The 15,537-nt window shown below is 35.0% G+C and overlaps 1 protein-coding gene across 1 annotated transcript in view; it reads left to right on the top strand.

Moving 5' to 3' along the window:
- Positions 1-2,823: 2,823 nt before the first annotated feature.
- LOC118752786 (retinal homeobox protein Rx-like) overlaps positions 2,824-15,537 on the top strand; it is a gene marked incomplete at its 3' end in the record, with an annotated part of 34,394 nt that continues 21,680 nt past the window's right edge. The window contains exons 1-2 of the mRNA XM_036487659.1: positions 2,824-3,798; positions 14,122-14,241. Of these exons, the coding sequence (XP_036343552.1) occupies positions 3,417-3,798; positions 14,122-14,241 (502 nt within the window). The remainder of the gene's footprint in view (positions 3,799-14,121; positions 14,242-15,537) is intronic.

The following is a 15,537-nucleotide window of genomic DNA, read 5'->3' as shown; positions in this document are numbered from 1 at the left end:
TACCGGACCCCTTATGTCGAAGTTGCCTGGAAGAGGATGAGGTGGAATCATCTCAACACTACCTTCTTAGATGCCCAGCGTTTGCGAGGCGATGGTCGAAGTACTTTAGCTCTTACTTTCTAAATAGGCCCGAGGATCTCTGGGGAGCTCGGAGCGTTTTAACGATAAAATTTAGGGAACCGTTCCAAATTGTGTTATCACAAGGGACAATCTTATATTGTCTAAGTGAGCTCCGGTTACACGGGGCTGCCACTTTACCTAACCTAACCTATCCAGCACCAGCTGCACGCTGGTGAGCAAGCGCTCACATAAATATAGAATGGACTGAGGCTATTGTAGTCTTTATAGTTAAGTCAGACAGGGTATCTCATGTCAAACTCAATTACTCCAGGCCAACAAGCCTCAGCTCCTTTTGTCTTAAAATTTTAGAAAGACTTCTTGACGTCCATATGCGATAGCATCTTTTGTTAACATGCTAATACTAAAAACAAATCCGTTGACACTGCGATATATGAAATTGTTTTTGAAAATTTAGAAGGTTCTCCAGGAATCTTTCTTGACATTGAAGGTGCCTTTAACACTGTTCTTCCAGACTCCGTGAGGTCATTTTTTCAAGTGTGTGCTGGAACGGCCGCTGGTGGAACTTATATGATTTTTTCTTGAGGGAAAAAACTATCTGCTCGGAGTTGAGGGACGTGTTCGTGACTAGGTATGCAGAGAGAGGTAGCTAACAAACGCAGAATGTGATTGCCGCTCACAGCAACAGATAAGCATCTCCAAACACTAAGCGAACTTTTACAGAACGCTCTCTGACTCGTAAATAGCTGATCAAGCGAGAATGGACTCAAGGTCCTAGTAAGCTGCAACGCACGCATAAAGAGACAGAGAGAAGTTCGGTCACTTCAAAATTCTGGGCACTATTCCAGCAACCTTGCATGGACTAGACTACACCAGTCCAATTATTTGCTTCGATTTGCAGGTTTTATAAAAGAAGTCCAGACAGCAGATGCAGGAGGACAGAAGATACATACGTATCTTAGAAAATGCATTATCTTCATATTTGTATAAAGAACAAGACTCCAACGCGAAATTGCATTTAAATGAAAATTTAAAAAATAAATACATACTAAAAAAAGTTAAAATAACCACTCGTGCTCATACACCTACGGTGACCATATTAACCAACGTAAAATAAAGGGCATTTTTTTTCAAAATGATTTGGAATACATACATACAACTTGTATGATAAAAGTACCTTACCCATATCGTAATATAAATCAAATATCTACCAACTAATTATATTATTTAATTGTACAAGTTCCCCTGCTCTAGGACTTCGCCATCCTTTGCTACCAAAATGCGTGTACCATAATTCATAATTCAATTTACAACCAATTTTTAGTAAAAACCTAAAAAAAAAATTTTTATTGTGATGAACTTTTTTTTTAGCATTTCAAATTTTTCTTTTGTGTATTTTTTTGTTGTAGGAGAACCATACAATTGTTTTCAACTAGCTTTTGTTATGTAACATTTACTAACTGAAGCAGGAAAATAAATTTTCTTCAAAAATGCTACTTTTTCTGCATTTTGCACAAAAAAATTTAATGTAATCAACTAAAAATTCAGAAATCAGGCTCAACTGGTCTCTTGCAAATATTGTAAGCTTTCATAAAAAAAAATTAAAATTAATCAAAATAAGTGAAAAATGGAGGCTTCCGTGAATTACGAGCACTAAGTTCCACTTTTGAACTAATGTGCAGCAGGGCGTTTATTGTTCTCGTTCAGTGGAACCGGGAACTCAGCGTGCAACACGATCCTGGGCACAACTTTCCCTGTGCTTTATGGATTGTACAAAGATTACCGATTAAATAGAAACCCTTCAGTGGGGTGCGAAACAAACTGGCGAAGGTTTTCATTATATTTTATAAGGGACATTTTTATTTTTCATATTCTGCGTTAAAAAATTTACCTTTGAAAAATGCAGAGCCGATTTAAAGGACAGTTTCAGAAATAAAGGACAAAAGGCGTCCTTTTAAAAAAATAAACAAAAATTAAAGACAGGGGGTTAAAATAAAGGACTAATTTTTTTTCGTCTGCCGTCGCCTGAAATCAGGATTTTTTGCCACTTGCTATGACTACACCTTAGAAATGTTCAGATTTGTTGAATAAATTAAATAGTTAAAAGTAACTACTTACTTGGGCGTATACGCCAACGCTTTTCCTACCAGGCTAAAAAATAAAAATAAAAATAAAATATTTAAATAGTAATTATATTTAAAATTTTACGGCACTTGAACTTATTAAAAAACGAGAAGATCTTAAATTTGACTTATAATTTACCAATTGAGACTTATTAAAAACCTATTTACCGGAAAATTGAGCTGCTTTTCTCAAGCTAGCTGGTTTTTGCTCACTTAAAATATCCTTTTTCACTAACACACTCTCACGAGATACCTGTAGCAGTACCTACATATATCAGTATTAGTGAGCGCAATATTGTGCTAAGCTCCGCCCTTAGCATTCACATCCAGCAAACGAATACTCTTCACCCTCTACACTTAACTGCTCTGCCGAAAAGCACATCTGTAAATGCATAGAAATGAATGTTTGTTGGTGCCACTACTCAGCACACTACAACTCAACCCTCGGAACCAGTTTTCCCAATTCGATTTATGAGCACTCGAATTTGTTGCACGCCTCACACTCCCTTACACCAAACCTATCTACAGCCAGCCAGTCAACCAACCAGGCAGCCAACCTGGCTGGCGTTGTGTAAAACAACTCGAAAAAAAATACTAAGCAATGTCAGCCTAGGCAACCTGAACGACCGGTTTGGTCTTGCCGTTTGTTTATTGCCACCTTTGCGTTGTGGCAGTGTACTTCGTGTTTCACTCGAGCTGCGGCTACCTGGTTTTACGGTTCATCAATCAGCGCGATATTTGAAGACTAGACGACGCAACGCTGCGTCTGTGTCAAGTTGGAATTTATCGGTCGACGACGTTCAAAACAAAAAAGAAGCGATTATTGGCATAAGATTGCGCACGTGAATTTGGCGAAGCTCGAAAGCGTCGGCATTTCGTTATTTACTCAAATTTCGCTACAAAAAAAAAACAAACTCAATGGCTTCATAACGAATCTGAGGATAATGTGTGGTTTTAAAAATTGTAAAAATTCCTTTTGTGAATTTGATTAACAAAAGAATAAATAAAAAACAAAAATAGTTTCTGTGATTTTATGTGCTTTTAACTAAGAGAGGAATAAATTAAAAAAAAAAAGAGTTTTGTAGTTATGCGAAGTATTATTTGACCCTGTCGGCAGTATTGGTGGAGAGTGTTTACGGAAATTTGTGACATAAATACTACATACTTAAATAAAAAAAGAAATATTACTAGAACCAAAAAGTAAATAAATAAAAAATGGATATAAAAACTACGCCACCACCCTCATTAATCAACAGCCGTTCCACCGCAACGCCACCAGTCAAAAACAGCGCCACGTCATCAGCACCCGCCTCGCCTGTTGCCACCTCTACGGGTGCCGTGATGAACAGTGTCAGCGCTCTTAGCGGCATCTCCAGCGTGCAAAAGCAGACATTTCAAAATATTTTCGAGAAACTTGTTTCCAATAATGGCGAGGGTGGCAAATTTCCGCCGAAACAACTGGAAAATATTCGTCATTTGTTGGAAAATGTGCGCGATTCAAAGCATCTGCAGCTGATTGTGGAAAAGTTCAAGAATTTGGAGCAATTCGATCAAAATTTTTTGAGCGGTAGCAATAATAACTCGGTCATTTCAGAAGGTATTAAAATGTTTTTTTTTTTGTTTTTTTCGTAAAATTAATATGTTTGTATATTTTTGTAATACCGCCGGTTTCACAGTCGCAATTATAGTCTGTTCTGCTGTTCGTTATCGTTCAAAATTTTATTTCCAGTTAAAGTAAATTTTACTTTTATGTATATATGATGGTATTACTATACTGCCTACAGTATTAGGGCATAATATTTAGTAAATCTGCGTTTTTAGTTTTTGTACCAGGTAGTCAAAGGACTATAAATTATTATATATTTCCAAAGTTTGCACAAAATATGGATATATGAGTATCAATTAGAAGAAAATTTCAAAGCAAAATATTAATTAGAACTTTTGTTTTCAATTATCCTTTTGGAACATGTTCAAAATGTCCTTTAAAATTATTATCCTTCAAGATTGCATGCATTTTGAAGAATTTTAATTTAAATCCTATTAATATATATAAGGATATTGAAGGATGAAATTGCAAAGGATATTTTAGTTTAATAAATTTTTTCGATGTCCTTGGGAAGAAGCCTGCCGTTCTATTAAATATGTAAAGATGCAGATTTACTATAAATGCGCTAAAATATGGGACACATATCGAATTTTTCGCATTTCCAAAGCTTGCATGGCCTATTCATTCAAGTTATTAATAAAAAATTTTTTTCATATATTCTTGGGACAGTCTAGTGTACATGCTCGTAATTAGGATTTAAAGGACAATTCTCATTCGCCCCAAAATATCTATTTATAAAAAAATCCCAATTGCTCGATTAGTGCTTAATTGACTGCTAGTGAATGCATTTTTTCATGTTGTATATGTTTAAATTTGACTTCTGGTCCTCTTTCACAGCTGATATTTATTCCATCAGGCATGGAAAATTGAATTTTAAAATCTGCGGAAAAACGTTACCTAAAAATAGATAAATGAATCCCAAAAGTATAAATGTATTTTTATAAGTATATATGAACGTCTGAACTCACATAAAAAAAATGGCTATAAAAAGAATCTCTCCGAACATTTCGAGACAAAACTATATTTTCGAAAAGGCGAATCATTTTCCTCCGAGTTCTTCGATCTGATGTTTTAAAAAGAAGTTTTTATGGCGTTTAAACTACAGTTACGTTATTTTGACCACCATTTTGTATCAATTGTTATGCCCCTGCACAAGGGAGGGAGGCCATTGGAAAATTTACCCACAAAAGAAAATGCGTTGAAGTGTGAATAAAAATACGAACTGATTTCCTGAAAAGTTGGTTGACTACCTCCCAAACTTACCTAAAATTGTGTATCTGTACCGAATGTATTTTCACAGTAAATAGGGGTACAATTGCACCAACTTTTCCATCACTGGAAGCAGCTGACTGTGTGCGACAACCAAAAATCGGTAGCTCAATTAAAAAGTTAATTGACTCAATTAAATTTCTTTCCAAACTTAATATTATTCGTAATATTTTTATTGAGCTTTGTACCACGATTGTTTATTAGGAAAAATTGAAAAAGCAACAAAGTCTAAGCGGTAGAAGTTATAGCACTATTTCGGAGATCACCACATCTCCTCATCAGACTTCTTTTTTCTGCAATAGAGTCGGACTAGAGATGTAAGCAAAAAATGCTTATTTTCTTCCAGTAGGATACAATAAATGTTTTTTTTACTTAATATTTCTGATTCTACTAATATTAGTGAGCACCCTGATTAAGTTTTTGTTATAACTATTTTCAAATAGTGGGACGCTTAAACTGTTGTTATAAATTGTAATATTCGTAACCGGACGATATCTATAATACAAACGCAATAACTTAACTCTTTCTTTCTTTAATCACGGCAGAACATCGGCGTATACAATCGTATCGCCCTTGCCTTGAGTATTGACCCTCTAACGCAATATTTTTTGGCGGGATAAAATTTCAATTTTTTTAATCTTCGTTCCCAGCCGAAGATATGTTTCATTTAAAGAACTTCTAATATACACACCTTGTTTTATTTAATTCTTACAATCCTTTTCCAACAGTTTTTTTGGGTCACTCGAGACCCCATTCGACTACTTGTGTGATTTTATTTATGCCCCCCATTAAGGGTTAACACTACGTGGCTCCTTAGAGACCGTTAAGGTCCATAGCGTTAGCAAATAAACTACGGCCACATTAAACAGCTAATCACTGAGTATCAGGAGTAATATTGAAGAACATCGCAGCCCTTCAAACTTTAATATTTTGTTGTACTCTAATTTTTTGCCGGCTTCCAACTAAGGCAAAATGCCTGTTTCTAGAAACCTATTCTGGGTCTGCTAAGGACAGGACAAGAACTCTGGCGTCCTCTCTGTAGAGGGATATGAGAAACATCATAAGCTTGATAAGTATCATACGCTCACCACATAATCCTAGACACTTTGCAACTTTGTGTTTTGGCCAGATCATGCCAAGTCGAGCTGCTGTTTATTCGCTGGCAGGGAAATATGCACTGCACCGCTCGTTGTGACGCGGAACTTAAATGAGTATACAAAGGAAATATTCTGATTCGACTGAGAGGGGGAGAGAGAGAGCAGACATTCCTTAATCAAGATAGAGCGCCCCTCCAACGTACTTAAGGCCCCGATAGCCGATTGGTTCTCAGAATAAATAAATGCTCCGTATCTGTCATCGCACTCCCGAGAAGTGACTCCATCGCCTCCATAATAGCAGCCATTTCCTCTTACAGCAGGCTGGAAGCCTTGAACTTAGTACTGATGGAAAGCTCTCGACAGAAGACACCATCACCAACCCTATCATCCTGTTTCTATCCGTCCGTGAAAAAGTTCACTGCTCCTCCTCTCCTGAAGTTCCGCCCGCTCCTAGGAGCCACCTTGGTGGCGCTGAAATCCATGCGATCAGGGATGAAAACGAAGCCCCCTATAACTCCAGAGTGTCCAGTCCTTAAGTCGGCCAACCAATCGATTTTCCTGAGTCTTGACGCCTTCTCTTTCCAAAGGCCAATGATGGCTTCCTTGCCCTTTCTTCGATGTTTGGCATCCACGATAACTTTCTGTCACGGATGAAGCCCAAGTACTTAATGTCATTATATGTCAAAGAGCAAGTAGCGAAACACATAACTAAACAAATTTATAGTCCACGTAAGTACGGCTAAAATTTAGTCAATTTTGATGGCCTTCCAAATGAATTTGCGCTTTCCTTTTTAATGTGACACGTTTTACCAAGAGCATTAAAATCTACTCATAAATACATTTTCATTTTCATTGTCCACTTTGTGTAGGCAATAAAGCATTCAACATAAATAAACAAATTGCAATACCAATAAATAGTATTAGTAACCGTAAAGTTCCTCTGATTTAATTAAAGCAAATGTGTAGTGAACACGCTCACGCTCAAAGCTAATGTACAAACTGGCAAATAAAATTTTTTAGTCCTATACACATTAAACGCACGCTTGCAACCCTAATTGAATACATGTTGCGGGCTAAAGCGACAAAAAAAATTTAAAATTATTGCAAATAAATTTTGTTCGCAGTTATGTTGCACTCTATGTACTCGTATTTCGAAATTATGCCGCTCACTTACACTCCATATAGGCCTTCGCGCTTAGTATACATCAATGCGTTCTAAACTTTTGTTACCAACTGAAATGGTATGAGTATAAATATTTATGTACATACATACATAAATATATTGGCTTTATTTTTATAGCCATGAGCCAGCTGCAATGCCTGGCCGCTATATCTCACCGTCACTTATTTACCAACAATTTAGGTCAACAATTAACAATTTGAGCACGCGCCGCATAATGTGCACAAATCCGTACGCGCATACACACACTCACAGAAAAGCCTGGCAGTGTGTTTGTGTATGCACAGATCTCTAAAGTTATGCACTTTTGTATCCCTATAGATATGCAATTACTAGGTTTGACACTAGTCCATTTGTAACCATGACAGGACCTTACTAAAGATGATGTTTTCGCATGCATTAAACGAAGATCGCTTAACCAAATTTTTAGTAATCGATTTCTAGAGATTTTTAAATTCTGCGCCGCCTCTGGCAGATGGAGTTCATGAGAAATAAACTCAGATATTTGCGATAGCCTCTCGAGAGGCGACCTCAAAAAAACAAATTTTTGGGATTTGGGTACTACTAGTTGTTCGCGCACCCGTACTTAATCGGCTTTGTTATCTTACGAGTGTTATATCATGTCAAAGTCTGGAGGCATCACGGGCTCATTAGTTCAGCAATTTTTGACTCACCAAGGTTCAACAAGGGATATGCTAAATCCCAACAAATCTTACTTAACTTGCAGCTCATTTCATTTTTTAAATTATAAGACTGAGTGGAAGATCGACCTATCTCGGCAGCCAGTTCGAAAACGCTCTATCTCCGCCATATAGAGCGTTCTGCGACCAAATTCCCAGATAAGGGGGTTTTCAATCAAATTCTGAAATAGCGCCTTCTTGAAAAGTTGTATGAGATAGGGCGTTTTCGAACTGGCTGCCGCGATAGGTCGATCTTCCACTCGGCAGTCGATATTTGGACACATCGATTTTATATCCAATTACCCAACATTCTTAGGTCACTAGACTACACGCCCTTCAAATCTGAGAATATATTCTTAACATGTATTCCATTTTGGAAGCTATACAAGAAGCTGCACTTTTGGCTTATCGCCTCTTTTTTTCTCTGCCTTCAGTAATTACATAGCTATATACTCAGGTAAGTAGCTGTGAGGTCACTGAAAACACTCGACAATGATGCCGATAGAATGCAGTCAAGTCTTTAACAAGTTATTACAAAATTAGAAACCCTCATAGTGTGCGTCCCAAGTCCCGAACTTGCGCGGAAAAAATGTCCCTTTACTACGTCAACTCCTCTCACTCCCTACCGATATTAACCAGCAGTTCATAATTTAAATCACACTTCTTGGAGAGGGAAAATAAAATATGGTCGACGGAACACACTTGAAGGACGACTCGACAAACCTAGCCCAGCTCCGGTAATGAAAGGTCTTGCGTACTCATTTATCTAGATTCCATACTTAATAAACATGCTCAGGCAATTGACCGGTATTATAATCGGTCACTGCTTTAGTTATAGGACGGCATGGTAGTACTTAAATAGAATGAGCCTGACGGCCAATGACTTCGTATTGATGATTAAATTGAAAATATACATAGAGCACTTTCTCTGTCACCGTACTGCTCTTGCGGGCTTTAGAAGACTCTTGGTTCATAATTCTTTTTTTTTAATGTGTAGCGGACCAAAATGCAGCTGTGTTCTGTTTTAGATGAGTGTAAGGGAACTAGACGAGCTCCTCAAACGTTATCACAACAGACCCACGGGACTGCCACTTCAAACTAACCTAGCCTATCCTTCCAATGTAGTCTTACTAATATTGTAGATAGTCTTTTTGATAAATTTCAGTCAATTCTGGCTAAGATAGAGTAGATAGTTCATAAGACTAATGAAAGACAAATGGCAAGATAGTTGGAAACACGGAAACACTTTTGTTATTTTAGCACAAAAGTCTTAGAAAAAAAGCTCTTTCATTCACCACTTGAGGTGAAAATCTAATCTCTAATCTCTCCAACAGTCGCAATGGCCGAGTGAACAAAGCAAAAGAGAGCTTTCGAAAGATTCGAGTTCGAGTCCCTGCCAGCGGCTTTTTTTTCTTACATTTCTCTACTTATTTTCTTTTTAATAAAATTTTCTTTGAAATTTTAGATTTTTTTTTTGTAAAAAAAATACATACATATTTTTTAATTTAATTTAGTTTTCCGAATATTATTATGTTTTAGTTCTTTTTAAATTTTTTTAAATTTAATTTTTCTTAACTTTCAGATGTTATTCTTAAAAAAAAATATTTTTTTTAATTTCATTTAATTTTTAGGAGCCCTTTTGAACTTTAACTTTCAATTTTCAAGATTTGATTGTTTAGAAAAAAATATTTTTTAAAATTTAATTCAATTTTTAAAACTTATTTCACTGCTTTCTCCTTCTTTTAATTTACTTTGCTTTTCGTTTTTTTTTTAAGAATTTTCTTTTAATTTGTAGAATTTGTTTTACAAAAAAAAAAAAATATTTTATTTTTAATTTTTAAGTATCTACTGTATTGTGATTTATGTTTTTCTTTTTCTAATTTAATTTTCAGATATGTATGTATATATAATTACATTTTTTATTGCATTTATTTTTTAGAAATATATTTTATTAATTTTTGCTTTATTTTCATTTTATTTTTTTTTAATTTCTTTAATTTAAATGTCATTGTATTAGTTTCTATTGTTTTAATAAGAAAAAATATATATTTTTTAAACTTTATTTATTAAAAAAAAAACTTTTTGCTAAAATGCGTAAGGCTAAGACTTCCTCGTTAGCTGATCTTTCAATAACTCCTTCGAAAGACAGTAAAGAGCTTTTAAGATAGTTGCCAGAATTGACTTTTGTCTTTCGAAAAACTGTGCGGATTGAAAGGCAGTTGCCAGAATTGCCCTGTTACTACATTGAAATAAGGTTCTGCTTTCCCCAAAAAAAAAATATTCTTAAGGAGGGATCGCACGATTTGTGCATTTGTGGGAATGAGTTTAGCTCAATATCAACTTTCCAAACTACATGACTCTGTAACGGTGAAAATATAAAAATCTGTGCAAATATACAAATCGTGTGATCCCTACTTTAGATAAGGTGTTTTGTTACTCGGAACAACTAACCCAAATTATACTAATTTTTATCATTGTCCATTCTGGATGTGAATGCTCAATGATGAATTCATTGCTTGCGTAGGAAATTGCACCAGATTCAGCTTTGCCTAAACTTCTTTCGCTGCAGCGCAAAGAGGTTGGTTCCGAATTGGTGGCATACGTAAATTCAAAATTTGTATACCACTTTAAGGTTTCCGACTGGGTGGGAAGATGATCTCGTTTAGAACGAATTTGCCTCAACACTTTACAAGGGATGCGTTTCAAAATTCTTTTCAAGTTTAATCAGTAAAAATACAAGATTTTATTAAACACTAGTTGAAGATTACCCAACGAGTATGTATTGTGAAATCAGTCCTCACACGCGTCCGCCTTAAACTTTCACTGCTGGGCTGCATCCAACGACAGCAGTGACACAGCAACGTCCGGCGGCCGCCATATTGCTTTTTCGTGACTTCCCAAACTGCGCCTGCTACCTGTCATGACAAATTGTCATAAAAGTGATTTTTGGTTTTTGATAAAAGTGCAACAGTCAGCCACTAACTAATTTCGCTATCCTGCAATTTTATCCCACTCCCCAAAAAAATGTTTGCATGCATTTTCCGCAGCACATTTAGTGACATTCGTGTGGCGATTTGCAGTTCGGCGCACGAAACGATTGGTAATTACCGTGTTTACCTCGTTAAAAACAAACATGTCGCCAATAAATGACATCCACCTCCACCCATTGCGAAGTGAGTTAGTTTGAATATAAACTATGCATACATACATATGTACATAGGTGTAAGTGCATATCTATGTATATAACTATGAGTGAGTGATTCATTTGAGATGGTTAAGAGGAGAGTACGCAACCGTTGTGCTGGTGGTGTTGGGGTACACTTTTAATGCTATTAAAAATTGCTTACAAATTTATGACAGGCTCGTGCGCTTAATTGCATTCATTATTTTAATTGTGTAATTCCGATTTTTTAATTTAATGGAAATTGTATTCAAGTGACTTTCACTGGCTTGTAAGTTGGCCAAGTCTGCATAAGAATGCACATACTAGTATGTAAATAAGTATTAGTATTAAATTAGGTTTGCGCGAATGTGAGATAATGGTATAATAGAATGTAGAATACTAACTCTGCCTAATGTCCTTATTTTTTATGTATAACAATTGTAGATTAGGTTACAATTAAGTCCATTTTCAAATTGAAAATAATTTATAGGAATAGTTTTAATTAAGGAAATGGATACATATGTATATCGAGCCCTAACCGCCAAAATAACGTAAGCGACATTTTTTTCAAAGTTTTCTTTTTGATGCAGAAATATTCCTAGAGCTTCTAGATACATTTCTGCATCAAAAAGAAAATTTTGAAAAAAATGTCGCTAACGTTATTTTGGCGGTTAGAGCTCGATATAACGACAATAATAAGCAGAAGGGCCAAAAAAATGTGTTGCATCAACTGAAATCGATAATTTTAAGATGAGATGATGTCAATCGATATTTCGGTAACCAAAAAAATATTTTATTTTTTTTTAATTCTATCACAAAATTCATAAAAAAAACGTAGTCCAATTCAAAAGTTAAACATTTGTTTAATAGTGTAATTAACCCTGCTGTTAGATCAGAAAAAAACTTACGATTCTAACGGTAATTAACCATTTGGGACATACTGTAATTTTCATACAAAATAACAATTTTATCGTACACTAAGTACATCCATTGCCGAGCGAATGTGAATATCTTTCACAGGATTTTATTTTTGTAGAATTTTTGTAACATAAATATCAACTAAAAAATGGATGTTATATGCACATATATGCATGTCTATTTATTTTCTTTACTTTACTTTATAACAAAGACTAGCAAATGCGCGGCGTGCTTCACTGCTTCACTTTATGTTATCGATTTAATTACATAAATTTTTTCAAAACACTGGCAACCCTCCTCCAAACATTTTCGGCAGTAAACTTTTCTAAACCTCTTCAGTTTGATAGCCGTATTGTAATATTTCATTATCAATTTAATTAAATACGAAATTTAAAACAGGTGGCAACCCTCCCCAAAAATATTTTCGGCAGTAAACTTTCCTAAACCTCTTCAGTTAGATACCCATATTGCAATATGCAATACTCGGAACCGCACATCACTAGTATATATTTCTAGTGCTATGATAGAATTCATTCCTCTATCTATTGGCATAGAAGAAAACAAATAAGGGAACGCTAACGAGAAACGTATTGCTGAATTCACTACCTTCGATAGCCAGCTTCAACGGATGCAACACCGTCATCGCCGCTTGTGTTTATTGTCTAAAAGTTTGGAGAAATGTTGAAGAATTCATTGACCAAATATGATTAAGTGAAATTTTAACAGTTAATTTAGTTTCGTGGATCAGCGAATTTTCCCTTATCTTCGAAACTTTCTCAGCGAATGGTCTTCACTTAGGCTAAAAACATACTGGAGCGGCGATCAAAGAGTGAAGAGCAAAGCGTACACACCATTAGCGCACACAAGGGGTGGGTTTGGGGTTTTATATGAATTTTTCGTTTTTCTTAAGAGTTCAGATAATTTTTTCGGTATTCGAAATATTAAAAAAATGTGGCAATCGTGAAAAATCACCATCTCTATCGAAAACCAGAAACCAGAAATCGAAAAAATTAACATTAAAGTGTAAAAATTTCTTGGAATCAATAAATTTATTTTTACTGACTCTTTTTTAAAATTTTTTATTAGGTACCTTTGAAAGTTGAGCTCATCTTGAGTTTATAGAACTTTTTATTAAACAAGTAGTTTTTAAGGAAAGAACACAATCGACTTCAATTCTCATATACAAATTTAGGTGTACCGTTAATTTCTTCATGATCCAATCATCGGATCTAAACCAAATTACGGGACGACCCTTGAGGTGTCATCTTTCCAATAAAAAAAGAATTATTGAAATCGGTTCACGTGGTGCAAAGTTATGTATTCCGATGAATTGATAACCTCCCCTTTTTTGAAGTCAGTTAAAAATGTTTGAGTTCTGTTAATCTTATGTAAATAAAGTGCAGTTTATGAATTTTAAACCGTTTATTTATTTATTACATACTGTACATAAAACTTGCATAAATGTATTTCAAAGAGCGTATTATCTTGAAGCGAATTTTCAGTATACTCCGGTGATATATCTTCTAAAATATAAAACCCCCCCTAAAATATATTCCTGGGTGCGCCCCTGGTACACACATGTTTGTAATTGAAGCTTTGCTCTATGCTAGCTCTTTGCTTTGCTCTCCGCTCCACTATGTTTTTACCCTTAGGGTCACTTTCTAGATAAGAAGTATTAGCCCGCACATCATGTCAAAATGTTCCTAGAAAAGAAATACTCATTTTGACAACATTTCTTTGCTTATATCTTGATTAAAAACATTTTTAATATTCTGTAAACAGAATCGTGGCATTTTGCACTGACGCTGACATTAAAATCTCTATCTCTTTCTAGTTTCAGTTATTCGATGTTGTGGACCCTAATTTTTTACTCAAAATGCATTTTGTTGTACTTAAAATGAAAAACTTTCTATTAGATTACACATTTTTTCTATTAATACGAGTGCACATTTTTTGGGCTGACTTTACAACTTTGTGATTAATTTTTTTATTTACTTCACTTTTCAGACGCCGATATCAACTTAAAGGATACCTCCCGCAAATTCGGCACAGGCGGTCAAACTCTTACCCCTCGACATACTATTGATGCCATTTTGGGTCTAAAGAATCGCAATGAAGGCGGTGAAGGTAAGTTTAAATTTTTTTTTGAACCAGGTGTCAGCTATTGATGCTATTAATTTTATAGTTTTTTATTATTTTTATAATTTTCTGGAACCATGATATAGATCGTCAGATTGTGAAAATCCATACACGAGTAGAATATATTTTGAATTGATTAGTTTTCGGTTGATAGATTGTAATTGAAATACATAAGTTACTGCTGTAATATTGATCTGCATATGTTGAACTTTGAATTCAAGATGAAATATCTATTTTTGTACTTTTTTCATTACGCATTTGCAAGGTCCATTTCTAAAACACTGGGATATTTTGTCTAATTTTGATTGCATCTTTCCTAACAAAACCCCAAATTTTGATGATTTATCTTGTTGTGAACTGTTTGAGAAATACATATGTACATATATATCCATTTTAAAAGATATATTCAAAATTCATTTGAAGCTTTGGATATTTGTAACTCCGATGCTTTTCCAAATGTTCATCAAGTCCTTAGAGTCATATGTGTTTTACCTTATACGACTGCCGCGAATGAAAAAACATTTGCGCCGCCTAAAAGCTTATTTGAGATCAACTACGAGAGAAGATCGTCTCAATTTTCATCGCAATCTCAATGTTAATGTTGACTCTGCGAATTGCAGTATTGAAAGCAGAATAATTTAGTAAACAACCTGTTCGAGACTTTTCTTTGAGTTGTCGTGAATTAAAACCCAACTACAAGCATTTAAAAAATATAAAAAATAAGGCATCCATTCAAACAAAAAACATTCAAATAACCACCCAGTGGCTTTCTACAGAACAAAACGCCAACAATTTTCGCATATTGCAAAAGAAAGTGTGACAATAAAAAAAAATGTTTACACAAATAAATTTATTTGGAGTTAGTCAATCTAAAAACCATCTGTTCTACAAGGGCGATTTCATGCTCGGCGACATCACCGTCAGACACCAATCAAAATTGCATTATAATCCATTTAAATCGTCTACTAATCCCCGGATTAAAAGCAAAAAAAAAAGAGTACCAAAAGCGCACAAAACACACCCACGCAAAAAAGCATTAAAACTTTCAAGAAAACAAAGTAAATTTGCAAAGTGTGAAAAGTATAGCAAAACGCCAGCAAACGCCCACTCGCGTGAATTTGTGAAAATGTATAGTAAATAAAACAAATGCGCACGAAGGATAATGAAATCGGCTTAATCCTTTTACGAAATCACGAAATCAGCTAAAGTTGGCATCGACGAACGCTTTCGCTGGCGCTCGTTATCAGTTGTCGTGCATCTAAATCTGCTAAATTGCATTCCAAA

Source organism: Rhagoletis pomonella, unplaced genomic scaffold (assembly GCF_013731165.1).
Source record: "Rhagoletis pomonella isolate Grant_MI unplaced genomic scaffold, Rhpom_1.0 Rhpom_scaffold_01841, whole genome shotgun sequence".
Classification (NCBI taxonomy): Eukaryota; Metazoa; Arthropoda; class Insecta; order Diptera; family Tephritidae; genus Rhagoletis; species Rhagoletis pomonella.
This window is presented reverse-complemented; position numbering and strand designations above follow the sequence as displayed.